General features: G+C 44.2%; 1 protein-coding gene across 1 annotated transcript in view; it reads left to right on the top strand.

Moving 5' to 3' along the window:
• Positions 1–17,483, top strand: part of LOC142243464 (sodium channel protein type 5 subunit alpha-like) — a 587,685-nt gene extending 570,202 nt beyond the window's left edge. The window contains exon 28 of the mRNA XM_075315411.1: positions 13,458–17,483. Within this exon, the coding sequence (XP_075171526.1) occupies positions 13,458–14,686 (1,229 nt within the window). The 3' untranslated portion in view covers positions 14,687–17,483. The remainder of the gene's footprint in view (positions 1–13,457) is intronic.
• Positions 17,484–18,810: the final 1,327 nt, after the last annotated feature.

Below are 18,810 nucleotides of genomic sequence, written 5' to 3' on the forward strand. Positions count from 1 at the left end.
CTAGCTGCTGATGTATACAAACAAATGCTATATGGATGACATATGAATGGCGTGGATGACACTAAAGGTGAGAAATGGTCCTATTTTCAGGATTAAAGGCAGATGTTTATTTTTAACGGTCACGTGAACCTAGCCTAACAAGGTGACTAGACTTTACTTCACCCCAAGCAAATATTCATTTTTGTTGGCTTAGCCCTATATCTTAGTATCCTGGTTAAAACAGAGTTGTTTATTGTATAAAACATAAAGGACCGTGGATAAATATTAGGTAACAACTCAAACAATATTATTAAATCTTGAGGAAAGAGTCTTTAGATTTACCGAGTATGAAATACACCCAAGAGGCAGACATAGTAAAAAATATAAACATTTTTATTTTTCAATAATTGCATAGGGTGTGACATAAATACAAAATAGTCATAAGAAACCAGAGTATAGAAAAGTGTAGGAGGGGAAGAAACCCCACGTGACCTAGGGAAAGAAATCAAATATCACCAGTGATCTGCATAGAAGCCTGGACATACAAAGAAGTGCCTAAATGCAAGTGCAAAAAGTGGCCAGCTAAGAGATGGCAAAAATCTCAAGGCATAGCCTAAATAGGACAGCTTACCAGGGCGGCAGATCACTGGACTTGGACCCAGGTGTACACGTGGGGACCGGCGTCCCAACACGTGTTTCGCGTGGTGTGCTTCGTCGGGGGACAGATAAGAAATGAGTGCTCAGTACAGGGTTATAAAGGGGCCAGATTGCCGCTTAATCGCCAATTAAGCGGCGCGCCATGATATTATGCTACGGGCTGCGCCGTGGTTCAGCGTCAGCAGCGAAGGCCGGATGGAGGAAAAACCTCCGGTGACGTCACTGGTGCTTCCGGTCCTTCGCTACTAGGGACGCTAACTCAGGCACGCCCATAGAGGCAGATACTATGTCTGTGACACATTACGAGTGTTTCCGGTCCTCCGCTGCTAAGGACGCCAGCACAGGCACGCCCCCAGCAGCGGACAACATGTCAGTGACGCGTCGCTGATATCTCCAATCCAGGAAGAGGAAAAAGGGAGGCCCTCTGAACTGTAAGTTATAATGCAAATAATTGCATTAAATCGATGATCACCTCCAGCAAAATGGCAGAAGGTGACAATCGTTGTTAGTTTATAGAGAGAAGCGAATACATAAAAGTTAATAGAAAAAGTGAGAATAGAAAACAGAAAAAGAAGCAGACGTCTGCAGAGAGTACATAGTAAATATTATTAATCACACAATGCATGAATATACAAAAAACAAACAAACAAACAGACGGCTGCTACATAATTCTTCATGGATTTAGAGATATAAAGTTCGTTCAGAAGGCATGATTGCCACAGTATTTCCATTAATTCCTGAAGGGGGCCTGGAATGGAAGTAAGGTGGCGAGATAACGGCAATGGATCCCTTTTAACTAGACAAATATAAAAGACACACTGTTAAAAAAAGAGTTATATATGACTGCCACAAGTCCCAGTATGAGCAAGCATCAACTTATATGGGAAAACACATCAATATACTAAAATCTAGGCAGTGCGCAGCCCTCAGCGGAGATACATTCATCATGGAAATATATAAAATATATCCATCTTCGGGAAATATCAAAAAAAGAGAGTAATGAAAACATCCGGGTCCACCAATGTCAGGGAGACTGGGAGGCTAGAGAAACGGGGCATAGGAGAGACGTTCATTGAGGCCATGTGGTGTCTGGGTGCCCAAGGTGAAGATCCATCGACACTCCATCTGTGCCAGGCGTTTTTTGAGGTTGCCGCCTCGGATTCCTAAATGTACCTTATCGATACCTCTAACCCGCAGAGAGACTGGATCACAATTATGAGTCTCTCTGAAATGGCGGGGTATCGTTTTTAGGGTCTCAGGGTTGGTGGTCTCTTTTGCTGCCAAAATGTCCCGCACATGCTCTCTCGTGCGAATACGGAGCTCGCGGGAGGTCAAACCAATGTAGATCTTACCACAGCCACATGTGGCGTAATAGATTACGCCAGATGTGCTGCAGGAGATGTATTCACGAATGGAGAATTCTCTCCCTCCGTCTGCGGAGCAAAAAGTGGTAGCCCTGATAATATTTTGACAACCTCGGCAGCTGCCGCATGGGTAACAACCGACTCGTTGGGGGCCACATCCAAAGAGGGGGGTTCTCTTGGCCACATAGTGGCTATGTACCAGTATGTCTCTGAGACTCCGACCCCTCTTTGCTGTCATTAATGGGCGTTCAGGCAGATACCCCTCAAGAGAGGGTTCAGTTTGGAGTATGGCCCAATGCTTGCTCAACACCCCTCTAATTTGTTCCCACTGACGGCAATAGGTAGAGATAAACCTGGCCACTGGATTAGATGTTGTTGACGGGCCGTCATTCCCAGACAGTAGTTGTTCCCGTCGGGAGTGTTTAGCACGTTGGTAACCCCTTTTGATAGACCTACCACTATAGCCCCTATTAGTGAACCTCTCCCTCATATCTCCCGATTCCCTTTCAAATGAACCATCCGAGGAGCACAGTCTGCGTAAACGCAAGAACTGGCCCGTCGGGATTGCGTTAACCGTTGATCTGGGATGTCCTGAGGTGGCATGGAGGAGGGAGTTGACCGCGGTGGTCTTGCGAAAAATAGTAGTAGATACTAAGCCACTAGGTTCAGCAAAAATCCGAATATCAAGGAAATCGATGGTCCGAGGTCCGATCTGATGGGTCAAAAAGATGTTAAGGTCGTTGGAGTTGAGACGACGCACAAAATCCTCTAGTTCAGGGCCGGTTCCACCCCAGACGACAAGAATGTCGTCAATATAGCGGAGCCAGCACTGCGCATGGGAGCTAGCCGGCACACCGTCCCCGAAAACCTCCCTCTCCCAGAAACCGAGAAAGAGGTTCGCGTAGGACGGCGCGCAGGCCGCCCCCATCGCAGTACCGCGCCGCTGGAGGAAGAACCGGTCCCGAAACACGAAGAAGTTGTGCGTCAACACGAACTCCAACAACTCCATAAGCAGATCGGACAAGGACTCATCGAGATTACTTGCATCAAGGTAAAACTTCGTGGCAGCAAGACCATCGCGGTGACAAATGCTGGAATAGAGGGCCTCAACATCCATGGTCACCAATATAGCCTCCTCCTCCAAGATAAGCCCATCTAATCTCCTAAGGACGTCAGAGGTGTCTCTGACATGGGAGGGCAACGTCTCCACCAAGGGGTTCAAGTAATGTTCAATGAATTTGCATGTGACGTCGCATAGCCCTCCCATGCCAGAGACAATTGGACGCCCCGGAGGTGTACGAGGATTTTTGTGGATCTTGGGGAGGAGGTAAAACGTTGGAATCACTGGTGTTGTTACTAAGAGGCCCTCATAAATTTTTTTAGGAATGATCCCTGCCTCAAATGCCCTCAATAGGATCACCTCAAGGTCATTGGTAAAGCCACGCACTGGGTTATAATGTAAGGGCTCATATGCCTCACGATCCCTCAATTGACGCCATGCCTCCTTCTCATATAGTTCCACTGGCCATATCACCACGTTCCCGCCCTTGTCAGCGGGCTTAATCAAAACCCCATCAAGGGACTGGACCTCCCTCAATGCCGCCTGTTGCTGTCTGGTGAGGTTATTTTTCCCTCCTCTACGTGAGAGTTGCTGGATGTCTCTTGTCACCAACTCACCAAAGATTTGGATCGAGGGACATAGTGACAACGACGGGAACGTGGTAGATTTTGGCATGACATGGCGTGGAAAATTACCTGGTGCATGGTGGGCCGACTCCTCCTCCAGTTCCTCGAGTGCAGCTATAGCTTCCTGTTCCCGGATGGAAGTACTGGGTTCACTAGTCATTCGCTTGGAGTGCAATTTATGCAGTACCAGCTTCCGCAGAAACAGGTGGAGGTCCTTAATTACTGAAAAGACATTAAAATTAGTCTGGGGCACAAAAGATAGTCCCAACTTAAGGACCTCAGTCTGCACAGGGGTGAGCGTGTGTTTAGATAGGTTTATTACCTCCAGATGTGATTCTCCCCCTTTCCTTGGAACCGGAAGAGGAGCCGCCCGTCCAACCCCAGAGGTTATGACTTGTTTATTGCGGGCATTAGTAGCCCTAGTGATGGGTCTCAAATTCCTAGTATTGTCAGATGCGGGGTCCTCATCTAATGAGGAGATGGACGAAGCCGAAACCGACATAGATGAGGCATGGTGTTTTTTCTTATTAAGATGAGAAGTACCCCGCCAACGAAACACCTGTCCGTTCTTATAGTCCATGACATCCCGCTGATACTTTTTGGTCTTGGTATTGAGAATCTCCTTCTCCCATTTAGAAAACTCCTTATCCAATGATTCGTTATATTTGGATAGTTCCTCAGGGGTTAATTCCGAGGTAAGGTGGGCCTGGGCGTCCGCAATTTCGGTCTCTAAATCACTAATGGACTTCTCATTCAGCTCAATCAAGAGCTGCATGAAAGTCCTGGAGCAGCTGGACGCAGCCTCTTCCCATTTGTTTTTAACCGTTTCATCAGAGACAATGAAGGAGGGGAACACCCTGACCCTCAGTCCCCTCGGGATCAACCCCCTATCCAAGTATCTCTTCATAAAGGCTACATTCCACCATAATCTCGTTTTCCTGTTGAGCATGGTTTTAAGACTGCTCATACGGTCTAGGGCAGTCCTAGAACTCAATAAAGGTAACTCATCCCCTCCAGCTTCAAATACTCGGTCCAGTTGTGTCTCCCACGTTTTCTCGCGGGCTTTGAGATCCATAGGATCCTGAGAGAGGCCTGTGGTGAACCACAGATAGACTAGAATATAAAACATAAAGGACCGTGGATAAATATTAGGTAACAACTCAAACAATATTATTAAATCTTGAGGAAAGAGTCTTTAGATTTACCGAGTATGAAATACACCCAAGAGGCAGACATAGTAAAAAATATAAACATTTTTATTTTTCAATAATTGCATAGGGTGTGACATAAATACAAAATAGTCATAAGAAACCAGAGTATAGAAAAGTGTAGGAGGGGAAGAAACCCCACGTGACCTAGGGAAAGAAATCAAATATCACCAGTGATCTGCATAGAAGCCTGGACATACAAAGAAGTGCCTAAATGCAAGTGCAAAAAGTGGCCAGCTAAGAGATGGCAAAAATCTCAAGGCATAGCCTAAATAGGACAGCTTACCAGGGCGGCAGATCACTGGACTTGGACCCAGGTGTACACGTGGGGACCGGCGTCCCAACACGTGTTTCGCGTGGTGTGCTTCGTCGGGGGACAGATAAGAAATGAGTGCTCAGTACAGGGTTATAAAGGGGCCAGATTGCCGCTTAATCGCCAATTAAGCGGCGCGCCATGATATTATGCTACGGGCTGCGCCGTGATATTTGATTTCTTTCCCTAGGTCACGTGGGGTTTCTTCCCCTCCTACACTTTTCTATACTCTGGTTTCTTATGACTATTTTGTATTTATGTCACACCCTATGCAATTATTGAAAAATAAAAATGTTTATATTTTTTACTATGTCTGCCTCTTGGGTGTATTTCATACTCGGTAAATCTAAAGACTCTTTCCTCAAGATTTAATAGAGTTGTTTATTGGGCTTATGAATTATCCTAGGTATGTTTTTGGTAGTGATTAGAGAAGAACGAACCTGAAAAGTAAAGTTCGATGTTCGTACCGAACATGGACTTTACAAAAATAAATCAGTGTTTGGAGTTCGGGTGCTTGAGGATCACTGAGCTCGGGTATGTCCGGTACTCAGCCCAGTGCGAGCCGCTTGCAATGTTTCAATGGCTCGCATTGGGGGTAACAGCAGCGTGATCGGCTATAGTGTGCACCAAACAATAAAAATAAATGAAAAAAGCCTGCCCACCCTCCCCCGGAAATGCTCTATTTATGGATGGCTGTTTGTTGGTAGAGACCCAAACTGCCTAATCAGTGACTTCCATTGGGGTTGAGGTCAAGACTGGGTCCATACCAGAACTTAGTCTAAAGTCCAGCTGAACCCACCAATCCGAATTCCACGGGTCTGCTCATATCTAGTAGTGATCTTCTACTTGGAAGATAAGTTCTACTATAAGTTTGTAGCAGCAGGATACTTCTTGTTTGTTGCTGGGTGACTGGCAGATTAGGATAAGGTGGTGTATATCCCAATCGCCAGTTGGGGTCCATCGTGTTCCAGATGACAAAAGAGCTGCAGGCAACCCGTAGGTTAGGTGGAGAATACAGAGCTGGGTGGCTCAGAAATAAATAGGAGCCTGATCCAAATTAAGTAACAGTTGGATTAGGAGACTGTGAACTCTGTTAACTCCACTGGGCTGCAATAGCAGGACTTGACAGTAGGAGGGAAGCGTGGTGCCTGACCCTATCGTGCCCAGCCATGGGTGTCTTGACGTGGCTGGCACCGGATGCCTATCCCTACCTACTGCTTCCAATCTAACAGACTGTAGCTCTATACATGGAGGTGTGCTAACCACAAGCATATGAGAAGACTGCACACCTCCATGTTGTCTCCAGCCTCTTTTATTACCTAGGGTCCACCCCAAACCCAGGGTGGACCACAATGGCACCGCCAGGGTCCAATAGTGGAGTGCCACGTCATCAGTGACATCACCAGCAGCCTATCCGGAACCGCCACGTCACTGATGACCTCATGGCAGCCACACCCCAAACACCTCACCAGTCATCGTCTGATGACCAATGGTGAGGTGCCAGGTCATAGGGGCGGGCCTCCGCAAGACAGTCCGGAGTGGCCACGTCATCATTACACCTGATGCCCTCTGGCCTATCAGGGCCTGCCACCTCACGGACATGCCCAGTGAAGTCCTTACCGGACTTAGCCTCCAATGCACTGAGCATGCTCAGTAACCTGAACCACAGACTTTGTCTCAGAAATGAGACTATCAGGCTGAGCATGATCGGTAGGCACAACACAGGACTTAGACATGGCACGAAGTCCAAGTACCTGTGCAAAGAGGCTTTTTGCACTAAGTGTGTGAGCATGCTCAGTAGCCTGAACTGATGACTTAGCCTCAGGAATGGCACAGTCAGGCTGAGCATGCTCACTAGGCGAAACACTGGATTTATGCTCTGGCTGGGGTAATTCGGCGCATGCATGCGCACTAGCCACCTCTCCACACTTAAGGTCCCGTCACACACAACGAGATCGCTAACGAGAACGTTGCTGCGTCACCATTTCTGTGACGCAGTAACGATCTTGCCAGTGATCTCGTTATGTGTGACACTTACCAGTGATCAGGCCCCTGCTATGAGATCGCTAGTCGTTGCCGAAGGGTCCAGACTATTTCCTTCAAAGGTGATGTCCTGCTGGGCAGAACACATCGCTGTGTTTGACACCTAACAATGACCTCCTATACAGGTCGCTCATCGTTATACAGGTCGCTCATCGTTACTGCGTCGTTGGTAAGATCTGACTGTGTGACATCTCACCAGCGACCTCCCAGCGACTTACCAGCGATCCTTATCAGGTCGCATCGTTTTCGGAATCGCTGGTAAGTCGTTAAATGTGACGGGGGCTTTAGACAAGGAGGAGGAAACAGCCAGCTGGACGACCCGAGGCACGACCAAAAACGGTGCCAGCGCCTGGGATGTAACCGGAACCACAGCAGGCTGCTTGCAGTTTCGGCACCGCCGATTCGTAGCATTGTTAAATAGTGTAAACATTCATGGTGGGATGATCAAGGTTTCCATGGTTATAAACGTGAGGGTGGAGAAAAAAACTGTTTGTTTTTTTAGGATGCCTATCTTAAAACATTTTATGCAGAAGGATAAACTGTTTATCTCCAAATCTCCAAGTCACTTGACTCTAATGCCTACAGGGCAAGGGGCTCACAATACCACTAACATGCATAGCCCAAAAGCAAATCAAAGCTGTTTATCATAATTACAAAAATACTGAATAATATTATTAGCTCATCAATCCCAAGATATCATTCTGTAATAAAACAGATGGAAGACACATTTGAAAACAAGATAGGTTGAAAAACTTCATAAGGGCGAGTATGTGTAAAGCACACAAAAATGCTGGTATTATTTGTCAATAATGATATTTTGTACATTATGACATTCTTGCAATTCTGACTGGTTCTCCACCCTATGTTGTTTTTATGTGTCTGTCGTGTCTATATGTTTTAAAGCCAGCTTAATATATTTGTAATTAGGGTAAAGGAGTTTGGTTTGCTTCTGGGCTCTGTAGGTTAGTAGCGCTCATATATAGATCGCTGTCAGCAAATTGCCAGAAGTGTCTGCACCCATTAGAACGTGTAGTGACATCATTCACCACCAAAGAAAACAAGATAATGCTTGAGGTACATTTCCAGGGTTATGCCCTCTAGATACTATTAGTGTGTTACTACTAGAAATTTAAATGTACGGTCATGACACCTGGTGTGGGGCCACTTCTTTGTTCAGAAAAATGAATGTCAAAGTATCTGGGTTAAGCCAAGGATAGCAAGACTCAAAGGCCACACTTGTAAAAATGATAGCTGACAGCACATTCAGTGGGTTTTAGAAAGACATAATCTAAGCTGCACTATCCTTTTAGTAATTCAGCCATTTTTTTTCTCTATTGCACATTTTCACATAACCAATTTGACATACCAACACTATTTTTTTGTTTTGTTATGTTATGTATTTGTTTACTTTGTGCTTTTAGATAATAGAGAAATTCTACAAAAATCTCAATATCAAACAAATAGTGTTTCAAATGAACAGTGCAATTGAGTAAGATGAGCAAAATTCATCATTAGGCGAGCACCTCTAAGGGTATGTGCGCACGTTGCTTTTTACCTGCTTTTTTGCTGCTTTTTCTTCTGCGCTGTTTAATGCCAAAATGGATGTGTTCTTCTATTCAAGCAAAGTCTATGGGAATTTGGGTTTCTTGTTCACACTATGTTGTTCAAAATGCTGCCTTTTTGTGGCAGAACTTTGGTCAAAAACTCAGCTTTGCAGTGCAAAACCCAAATGGCAAAAACAATTGACATGTTGCTTCTTTGAAAAGCTGAGTTTTTGACCAAAGTTCTGCCTCAAAAAGGCAGCATTTTGAACAACATAGTGTGAACAAGAAACCCAAATTCCCATAGACTTTGCTTGAATAGAAGAACACATCCATTTTGGCATTAAACAGCGCAGAAGAAAAAGCAGCAAAAAAGCAGGTAAAAAGCAGGTAAAAAGCAACGTGCGCACATACCCTCAAGCCAGCTTTACACCTTACAATTAGGTATGCGATCTCGTATGCGATGTGACACGCCCAAGTCGCATATGCGATCTAATGAGATTGCACGTAGGTCGTTCATTTGCTGTCACACGTGCGTTAGTAGCCTATGTTAAATTGGTCAATTTTGTGTGCGATCCTTTAGATCATGTCTTCTGTGACGTATGCATTGGGCACCCTTTTTTTTTTATTTATTGTCTTGACAAGCGTGTGTAATGTGTAGGGATGCGTTTTTACTATGGCATCTGCCATTCAGCTCTGCTACATGGCCGCTGACAGCAGACACAGACAGCCATGTAGCAGCGGTGAATGGTAGTTCACAGCAGACACAGACAGAGCCGCACGATCAGAATGAACTCGGGTGAACTTCACCCGACTTCATGGTCATGCTGCGGCTCTGTCTGTGTCGCGTCCTGATTAGCGGTCACCTGTGAAGGACTCACCGGTGACCGCTAATCTCCTGAGTAAGTGAATTGAGCAGTCCTCTCTCATATACTCACCGATCCCCGATCCCCGGCGCGGCTCTGCACGGCATTCACACTGCTGCGGCGGCTTTTACTGTTTTGAAAAAGCCGGCCGCCCATTAAACAATCTCCTATTCCCTGCTTTCCCCGCCCACCGGCGCCTATGATTGGTTACAGTGAGACACGCCCCCACGCTGAGTGACAGGTGTCACACTGCACCCAATCACAGCAGCCGGTGGGCGTGTCTATACTGTGTAGTGAAATAAATAATTAAATAATTAAAAAAAACGGCGTGCGGTCCCCCCCAATTTTAAAACCAGCCAGATAAAGCCATACGGCTGAAGGCTGGTATTCTCAGGATGGGGAGCTCCACGTTATGGGGAGCCCCCCACCCTAAGAATATCAGTCAGCAGCCGCCCAGAATTGTCGCATACATTATATGCGGCAGTTCTGGGACTGTACCCGGCTCTTCCCGATTTGCCCTGGTGCGTTGGCAAATCGGGGTAATAAGGAGTTATTGGCAGTCCATAGCTGCCAATAAGTCCTAGATTAATCATGTCAGGCGTCTATGAGACACCCTCCATGATTAATCTGTAAATTACAGTAAATAAACACACGCCCGAAAAAATCCTTTATTAGAAATAAAACACACAAACACATTCCCTGGTTCACCACTTTAATCTGCCCCAAAAAGCCCTCCATGTCCGGCGTACTCCACAGTCCTCCAGCGTCGCATCCAGCGCTGCTGCATGGAGGTGACCGGAGCTGCAGCAGACACAGCCGCTCCGGTCACCTCCACGCAGGTAATGAAGACAGCCGCGCGATCAGCTGCTGTCACTGAGGTTACCCTTGGCCACCGCTGCATCCACCGCTGGATCCAGTGACAGCGGGTAACCTCACTGACAGCTCAGCCGATAGCGCGTCTGTCTTCATTAGCTGCGTGGAGGTGACCGGAGCGGCTGTGTCTGCTGCAGCTCCGGTCACCTCCATGCAGCAGCGCTGGATGCGACGCTGGATCATCCTGGATTACGCCGGACAAGGAGGGCTTTTTGGGGCAGATTAAAGTGGTGAACCAGGGAATGTGTTTGTGTGTTTTATTTCTAATAAATGATTTTTTCATGTGTGTGTGTTTATTTACTGTAATTTACAGATTAATCATGGAGGGTGTCTCATAGACGCCTGACTTGATTAATCTAGGACTTATTGGCAGCTATGGGCTACCAATAACTCCTTATTACCCCGATTTGCCAACGCACCAGGGCAAATCGGGAAGAGCCGGGTACAGTCCCAGAACTGCCGCATATAATGTATGCGGCAATTCTGGGCGGCTGTTGGCTGATATTGTTAGGGTGGGGGGCTCCCCATAACGTGGAGCTCCCCATCTTGAGAATACCAGCCTTCAGCCGTATGGCTTTATCTGGCTGGTTTTAAAATTGGGGGGGGGACCGCACGCCGTTTTTTTTAATTATTTAATTATTTATTTCACTGCACAGTATAGACACGCCCACCGGCTGCTGTGATTGGGTGCAGTGTGACACCTGTCACTCAGCGTGGGGGCGTGTCTCACTGTAACCAATCATAGGCGCCGGTGGGCGGGGAAAGCAGGGAATAGGAGATTGTTTAATGGGCGGCCGGCTTTTTCAAAACAGTAAAAGCCGCCGGAGCAGTGTGAATGCCGTGCAGCGCCGGGGATCGGGGATCGGTGAGTATATGAGAGAGGGGGATAGACTGACATGGACAGAGAGAGAGGGACAGAGATAGTGACCGACTGACAGAGATTAGTGCATGACAGACATTGTGAGGCGCTTCAGAACGCAGCTTTTCAGCTGCGCTCTGAAGCAGACCTTTGTTAAGCTGCGGTGCAGAGCGCACACCTGCGCACATAGCATCAGACACCGAAATCGTATGAGGGATGTCACACGTTACAATTCACTAGTTTCGTACTACCAAACGTCCAATGTATGAGGAATAAACGACGTGTATGCGATCACCGTATTTTCGTTCAATATCGATCGCATGTAGGTTTCACACGCAAATACATCACGAACGATGCCGGATGTGCGTCACTTACAACTTGACCCCGACGACGGATTGAAAGATCTATTGAAGTGTGTAAAGCAGGCTTTAGGCCTGCTTTACACGCTACAAGATATCTTACGATGTGTCGGCGGGGTCACGTCGTAAGTGACGCACATCCGGCATCGTAAGGTATGTTGTAGGGTGTGACAGCGACGTGCAATTGCGATTGAACGAAAAACCGTTCATCGCATGCACGTCGTTCATTCCTGACGAATTGAACGTCAGATTGTTCATCGTACCGGGGTTAGCGCACATTGCAGTGTGTGACACCCCGGGAACGATGAACAGATCTCACCTGCCTCCTGCGGTTCCCGGCCCACAATGCGGAAGGAAGGAGGTGGGCGGGATGTTTACGTCCCGCTCAGCTCTGCCCCTCCGCTTCTATTGGCCGGCTGCCGTGTGACGTCGATGTGACGCCAAACGTCCCTCCCACTCCAGGAAGTGGACGTTTGCCGCCCACATCGAGGTCGTATGGAAGGTAAGTATGTGTGACGGGGGTTAATCGTTTGTGCGGCACGTTCAACAAATTGAACGTGCTGCACATACGATGGGGGCGTTGCAAATCGCATACGATATCGTATGCAAAATTGCAACGTGTAAAGCAGGCTTTAAACAGAACCTGTCACCAGATTTGTCCCTTATAAGCTGCGGCCACCACCAATAAGCCCTTAGGCCCCCTTCACAAGCATGTACCTCCGGTATGTGCTAGGTCCGTTCTCGCATGTACCAGAGACACGGGCACACATATACCCATTAAAAATCAATGGGTTTATGTGCACGCACGTGTTCAGCCATTGGCCCGTGCCTTTGTGTGGAGCAGACGTGAGCCCGTGTGCTGCATACGGAGGCATGTCCATTTTTCTCCGGCATCACGGGTGTCACGCGGCCCGCACCCGTACCACACGGATGTAGTGTGCATGTGGTCCCACGTGACACGCACCGGAGAAACACATGTGTCATTGTAAAAATAAAAAAAACACATACTTACCTACACAAGCCCTGCAGTCTCTGCCACGGCTGTCACCTGCATCCGACCCCAGTGAATTTGAACAACACATCTTCTTCACTGTGGTCCGGAAGAAGCATCAGCTGGGCGTGGCCTGTGCCGGACACTGTCATTCAGCACCACAGACAGCTCCGGAAGAATCAGGTAAGGCGGGACTTTCCGTTCTCTGTGTGTTATTACGTATAACACACGGAGAACACGCATGTGTCACAAACACGGCACATGGGGAGAAAACCACCCCTTTAATACGTCCGTGAAAAAAACGGTTCATTTTTTTCACGTGCGTGTGTAGGGGGCCTTAGACACAGCATTCTAGAATACAGTATATAAGTGGCTGGACCGCTCTCTGGAACCTAAAAAATATCTTCTATTATACTCATCTGTGGGGCGGTCGGGTAAGATGGGCGTCGCTGGTCTCGGTCCGGCAACTCCTCTCTTCCTTCCGTCGCCGTTCTCCTTCCTGGCTGCATGTTGATGACATGTCCTACGTCATCCAGACACAGCCCTCCATTTAGCTCCTTTTATTAAAACCTTAATAAAAAATCAAGCCATCTACAGGTGAAGCGGTACAAACATGTGTATAACCTGAGTATGTACATGCTGCTATTTAGTATGTAAATTTATAATATCAATTTATAGTTTGATTAAACTCATTTTCCTTTTTTTTCTTGTTTTTTAGGCATTGTACTTTCAGACATCATCAAAAACTATTTTGTTTCTCCAACTTTGTTCAGAATAATACGATTAGCACGTATTGGACGTGTTCTCCGACTTATCAGAGGAGCGAAAGGAATAAGGACTCTTTTGTTTGCTTTAATGATGTCCCTCCCTGCTCTTTTTAATATTGGTCTTTTGCTTTTCCTTGTTATGTTCATATATGCCATTTTTGGCATGTCAAACTTTGCATATGTAAAGAAGGAGGCTGGGATTGATGACATGTTTAATTTTGAAACATTTGGAAACAGCATGATCTGCCTTTTCCAAATTACAACGTCAGCTGGATGGGATGGACTTCTCAGCCCGATATTGAACAGTAAGGCACCTGACTGTAACCCTGATTTGCCTAATCCAGGAAGCAACAATCTTGGAAACTGCGGTAATCCTCCTGTAGGAATCGTCTTCTTTGTTAGTTATATTATCATATCATTTCTTATTGTGGTTAATATGTATATAGCCATCATCTTGGAAAACTTCAGTGTCGCTACAGAGGAAAGTACAGAGCCTCTAAGTGAAGATGACTTTGAAATGTTTTATGAAGTCTGGGAAAAATTTGACCCAGAAGCAACACAGTTTATCGATTACTCTGTCCTTTCCACATTTGCAGACACTCTTGCTGAGCCCTTACGAATACCAATACCAAATAAGATTAAACTGATTGCAATGGACTTGCCTATGGTTAGTGGAGATAGAATTCATTGCTTGGATATTTTGTTTGCTTTCACCAAAAGAGTTCTTGGAGAATCCGGAGAGATGGATGCTCTAAAAATACAAATGGAAGAAAAATTTATGGCGGCGAACCCATCTAAAATTTCATATGAGCCTATTACGACCACTCTAAGGCGTAAACAAGAGGAGGTGTCTGCCTGTATTATCCAAAGAGCCTACAGGAGGCATTTACTTCACCGTTCCATGAGACAAGCCTCATTCCTTTATCGTCACAGGTCATGTGACGACAACATCATTGAAGAAGATGCCCCAGAAAAAGAAGGTCTTATTGCAAACATGATGAATGAAAATTATGGGCGTCACTTGGATAAAGTAGAATCTTTGTCTTCGACTTCATTTCCGCCTTCGTACGACAGTGTAACCAGGGACACATGTGACATCACAGTGGAAGACTCTTCCAAAAATGACGAGTCCACAGATTGTAAATTATTTGCAGACAGAGACAGAGAATCGTTTGTATAATCATTGTTTTTGATCTTGTTTACAGAATGTTACAATGTACAAGTGCACAACCGTTCTGACAGCCTTCATATTCAGTTTATTTGCTAATAAAATGAAATAAACTTTTCAAAAGGAACTACTGGGAACGAATGCTTTACAAATGTTGACTCAATCTCGGTCAACTTCGCTTTATATTTCTACATCAAGAATTTATGCACCCTAAGAAGTAATAACAGTGGCGTGGTTATGAGTATGCTAATGTGTAAAAGAGTAATGCAATGTATCTCTATACACAGACAAAGCCTGACTGTATACGTTCATTTATGGTCTTATACTAGTGTGTTTAGTAAAGGTTATATATGACCTTGCATCTAAGTTAAATCCAAATATCACAAGCTGCTGTAGCAAAAATATATACACTTACTGTATATGTCATGAATGGTCTTTCATAAATTTATATTTGATATTTTTTTTACTTAACAAAAAAAAAATCTCTTTTTTCCAAGGGGAGAGCAGATAAGGATTTAAGATCTGCATTATAAACTCTTAAATGATGTAATATTAAAAAAACAAAAACAAAAAAACAAACAAAAACAAAATAAAAAAATATAAAAAAAGGAGAAAAAAAAATAACAAAAAAGACAATTCTTGGATCGTGCTGCTGAAAATTGTTACGAAACATTTGAACTGTTATTACAAGCTGAAATGTAATTGCTTGGCATGGGGATGGGACACTAATAAAGCTTTTTAAAAAAGGGTTAATTAACGTGTACTAAATAATTAAACCTTGATTATCGAATGTGTCCAAAAATAAGTTTAGAATTCTCAGTAAGTTTAATCAATCTTCTTTTTTTGATTATTATTTTTTTATTGTACTATAATGGGGGTTTTTTGTTTGTTCTTTTTAATGCTTAGCACATATCCCAAAAAACTTGGGAAAATGGGTCTCCGGTATCAAGAATGGTTCGGAGAAATAGTGGTCTTGGGGTCCATAGTTGCCAATCAGAGTTTAGCCTTGATTCATTTAAACTGCACTGGAAAAAAAATTTACACGTGGACTCTGGGTACTATGGGAGAACAAGTTTACTTTTTGTAACATGAAGTTCAATGTCACAACTCAAATATGTGGGCTTATTTCATAAGTAGTTGTTGACCCCTTGCATGGTTCTTTCATCTCTTTCCAACTCTTATGGCTTTTTAACTTTAATTCTCGATACCTCCTTTAGAAAACCAAACTCCCTCAGGGCTTCTGTCAATAGATGAGCTCTCATCTCACCGTTCTACTTAGAACGTCTATGCAATGATTCTACCATAGCTTTATCTTTCTTTGCTTATTTCTCATCACATGATCGTCTATCTATCCTCTATGTCTTCTTGTCTTCCACTCATCATTAGTATACACACAGACATCCTCAATATTCAGCTCGTCAGCCACAAACTGGAGAAGACTATGGTTGGTGTTAAAAGCCACATTGTTGCATGATATAGTTTAGAACAATGTTTAGACTTTTCGTGTTTTGAGGATTTCTTTGACGACATTAATTGCAATGGATTTCCCTATTTTGGAAATTTTCGAAACATGGACTCCCGGGTTCCGTTACCTCTGAGATCCGGTGATGTCACGTCAACTTCCAGTTGATCTGACATCACTGAAGCTGGCCCCAGTCTTCCTGAGTGACTGGGCTGTGGGCAAAGTTTCACTGCTTGTCACAGCCCAGCATCGCTCCTTCTTGCGGTACTCTGCAATGAAGGAGAGCACGCACAAGATGCTGGGGTGTGATGCTGGGCTGTGACGAGCGATGAAACGCCGCCTACACCCAGTCATTCAGGAAGATTGGGGCTGACCTCGATGATGTCAGGTCAACTGGAAGATGACGTAGCATCATCGACTCTCAGAGGTAAAGGAGCTTGGGGGGTCCTTTCATGGGGATGAGCGGTCCGCAATACCGCCGCTCAGAGGCAGAATTGACTGAACAAGGTATTTGAAAAAAGCCATTCCTATCAGTTTTACAGGGATGTGGCCACTATTGCAGAGTAGTGAACCACCCGTTTAAGGGTTTCAGAGGACTGTAGTGCATAAACACTGGCTAAGAGAAAGAAGATACAACTTATGGATACTGCTCATGAAGGTTTCTCTATCAATGGCTAATAGTCACCCTTAAAATCACAGACTGCTGGCTGACTGTTCACTATGTGGTCGAATATGTCAGGGTTGGTAAGCAACATGACGACAAAAAAAAAAAAATCAACTGTTGATGCAATGAATATTATATCAAAACCACTCGTAACACACAGACTGGGCAAAACTTGTCACAATGTTCGATTTGGTAGAAGATATGCTTTATCTCATTGTATTGACTTTGTCTACACACGTACCATGTGCATGTGGCTTTGGCATGGCGGAGTGGACGTGTGGCACCTTTTCTGTAAACAATACTCGTTTTATGTGTTTTACAAAGTAAAAAAGCCATTTCCTCTGTTAACGAGGCAATAAATTCCATTGTCAATGTCATTTACTGTTTTAAGTTGTTTAATGACTGTTTGTGTGATTTCTTGGCATCTGATTATTGTTTTTGTTCTGAAAATGTACACAGTTCTTGAATTTATCAATTGCATCTTGCTAGCATTACTTTTATCGCTAAGTTTTCCATTGCCCTTACTGTAAAGAACCATTTCTATGTTGCACATGAAAGTTCACTTCTGCTCTTAAGTGATGTCCACCTGTCATTAACACAGCACATGTAAGGAAAAGTTCCTTGGAGAACTTCCTGTATTGACCTTGAATATACTTGAATAAAATGATCATTCTTTTTTTTACCTCCATGGCTCTTTCTTTTTTACCCACCTCTTAATAAATGTTTCACTGCTCTTATATACATTTTTTCTCTTAAAAATATTTAGAGACAACCAATACTGATACAACCAAAGGATTACTATTAAACTAAAAAGACCCTAGAAAAAGACCCTAAAAATCTTAATTCAAATGTTTAGAACCAGAAAAATTCCCCAAAACAAAACACAAAACAACATACAGTATATCAAAAAGTGGATAAAGTACTAGAATGTTCAAGACGGGAATTGGCCAAAAAGCCTTATCTCTTTCCCTACCTTGCCGAGACCAGCATAGGGATATGAGGGTAAGCCGTTGTTGAGTGTGGGCGCCATGATGCATAATTAGAGGTGCCAACCTCCACGGCAAGGTAGGGAAAGAGATAGGGCTTTTTGGCCAATTCCTGCCTTGAACATTGTAGAACTTTATCCACTTTCTGATATGTTCTTTTTTTGTTTTAGGGAATTTTTCTGGTTTTAAACATTTGAATAAAGATTTTTTAGGGTTTTTTTTCCTCTTAAAATATTGACTAAGGTCCATGATATTATTACAATTCATGTTCTGCTTTATGCTATGTGTAAGATGTAATGTGACATGTAAAGCTCCCACAATTGAAAGAGCATCTGTCATCAAAATGCCGTTTTAGGAAGAATTCATATTTAAAGTATTACATAAGAAACATAGTATTTCCTCTCATGGGTTATTGTCTAATGTACATTGTGATCTTCATAATGTCCTCAAGGATAACAGTTGACTGACTTGTCAGAATGGACTATGAGGCAATTGTGAACATTATACGGCCTATTTTGTTACAGGCAAAATAGACTCATCTACACCCAATAAACATTATACAATATACAGCAGAACAAGGCACTAGAAAACAGATGAGATTTTTCAAAAAAGAAAGACATGGTAAAGGTAATCACCTCGATTTCGGCCATTTACACCCATTGAGTAGACCAAACAAAGCCCACCATTGATGGTTCCTGTAACTATTAATGGACTCCCTACTTCTATGACCAATGAAAAAAAGACCTAGGTCCATCTAGGACAACCTTCCTCCACCAAACATAACTCCAAACTGGTGGCATCTACTCCATCTTTTATTATTCTGATATTATCACCATGGATTTTGATCATTAATGAAAAAAAATATATACATATACAAGTCAATGACTTGATAACAAAAGTCAGTACTCACATTGGTCAGCCAGTATACTAATTCACAAGTGTATGTCTACATGTATGGCTTTTGTAGGTCTTTAATTATCATGGGGCTGTTTTCTCATCGTTCATCTGATTTACAAGCTTTCTA

This window comes from Anomaloglossus baeobatrachus, chromosome 6 (assembly GCF_048569485.1).
Source record: "Anomaloglossus baeobatrachus isolate aAnoBae1 chromosome 6, aAnoBae1.hap1, whole genome shotgun sequence".
Classification (NCBI taxonomy): Eukaryota; Metazoa; Chordata; class Amphibia; order Anura; family Aromobatidae; genus Anomaloglossus; species Anomaloglossus baeobatrachus.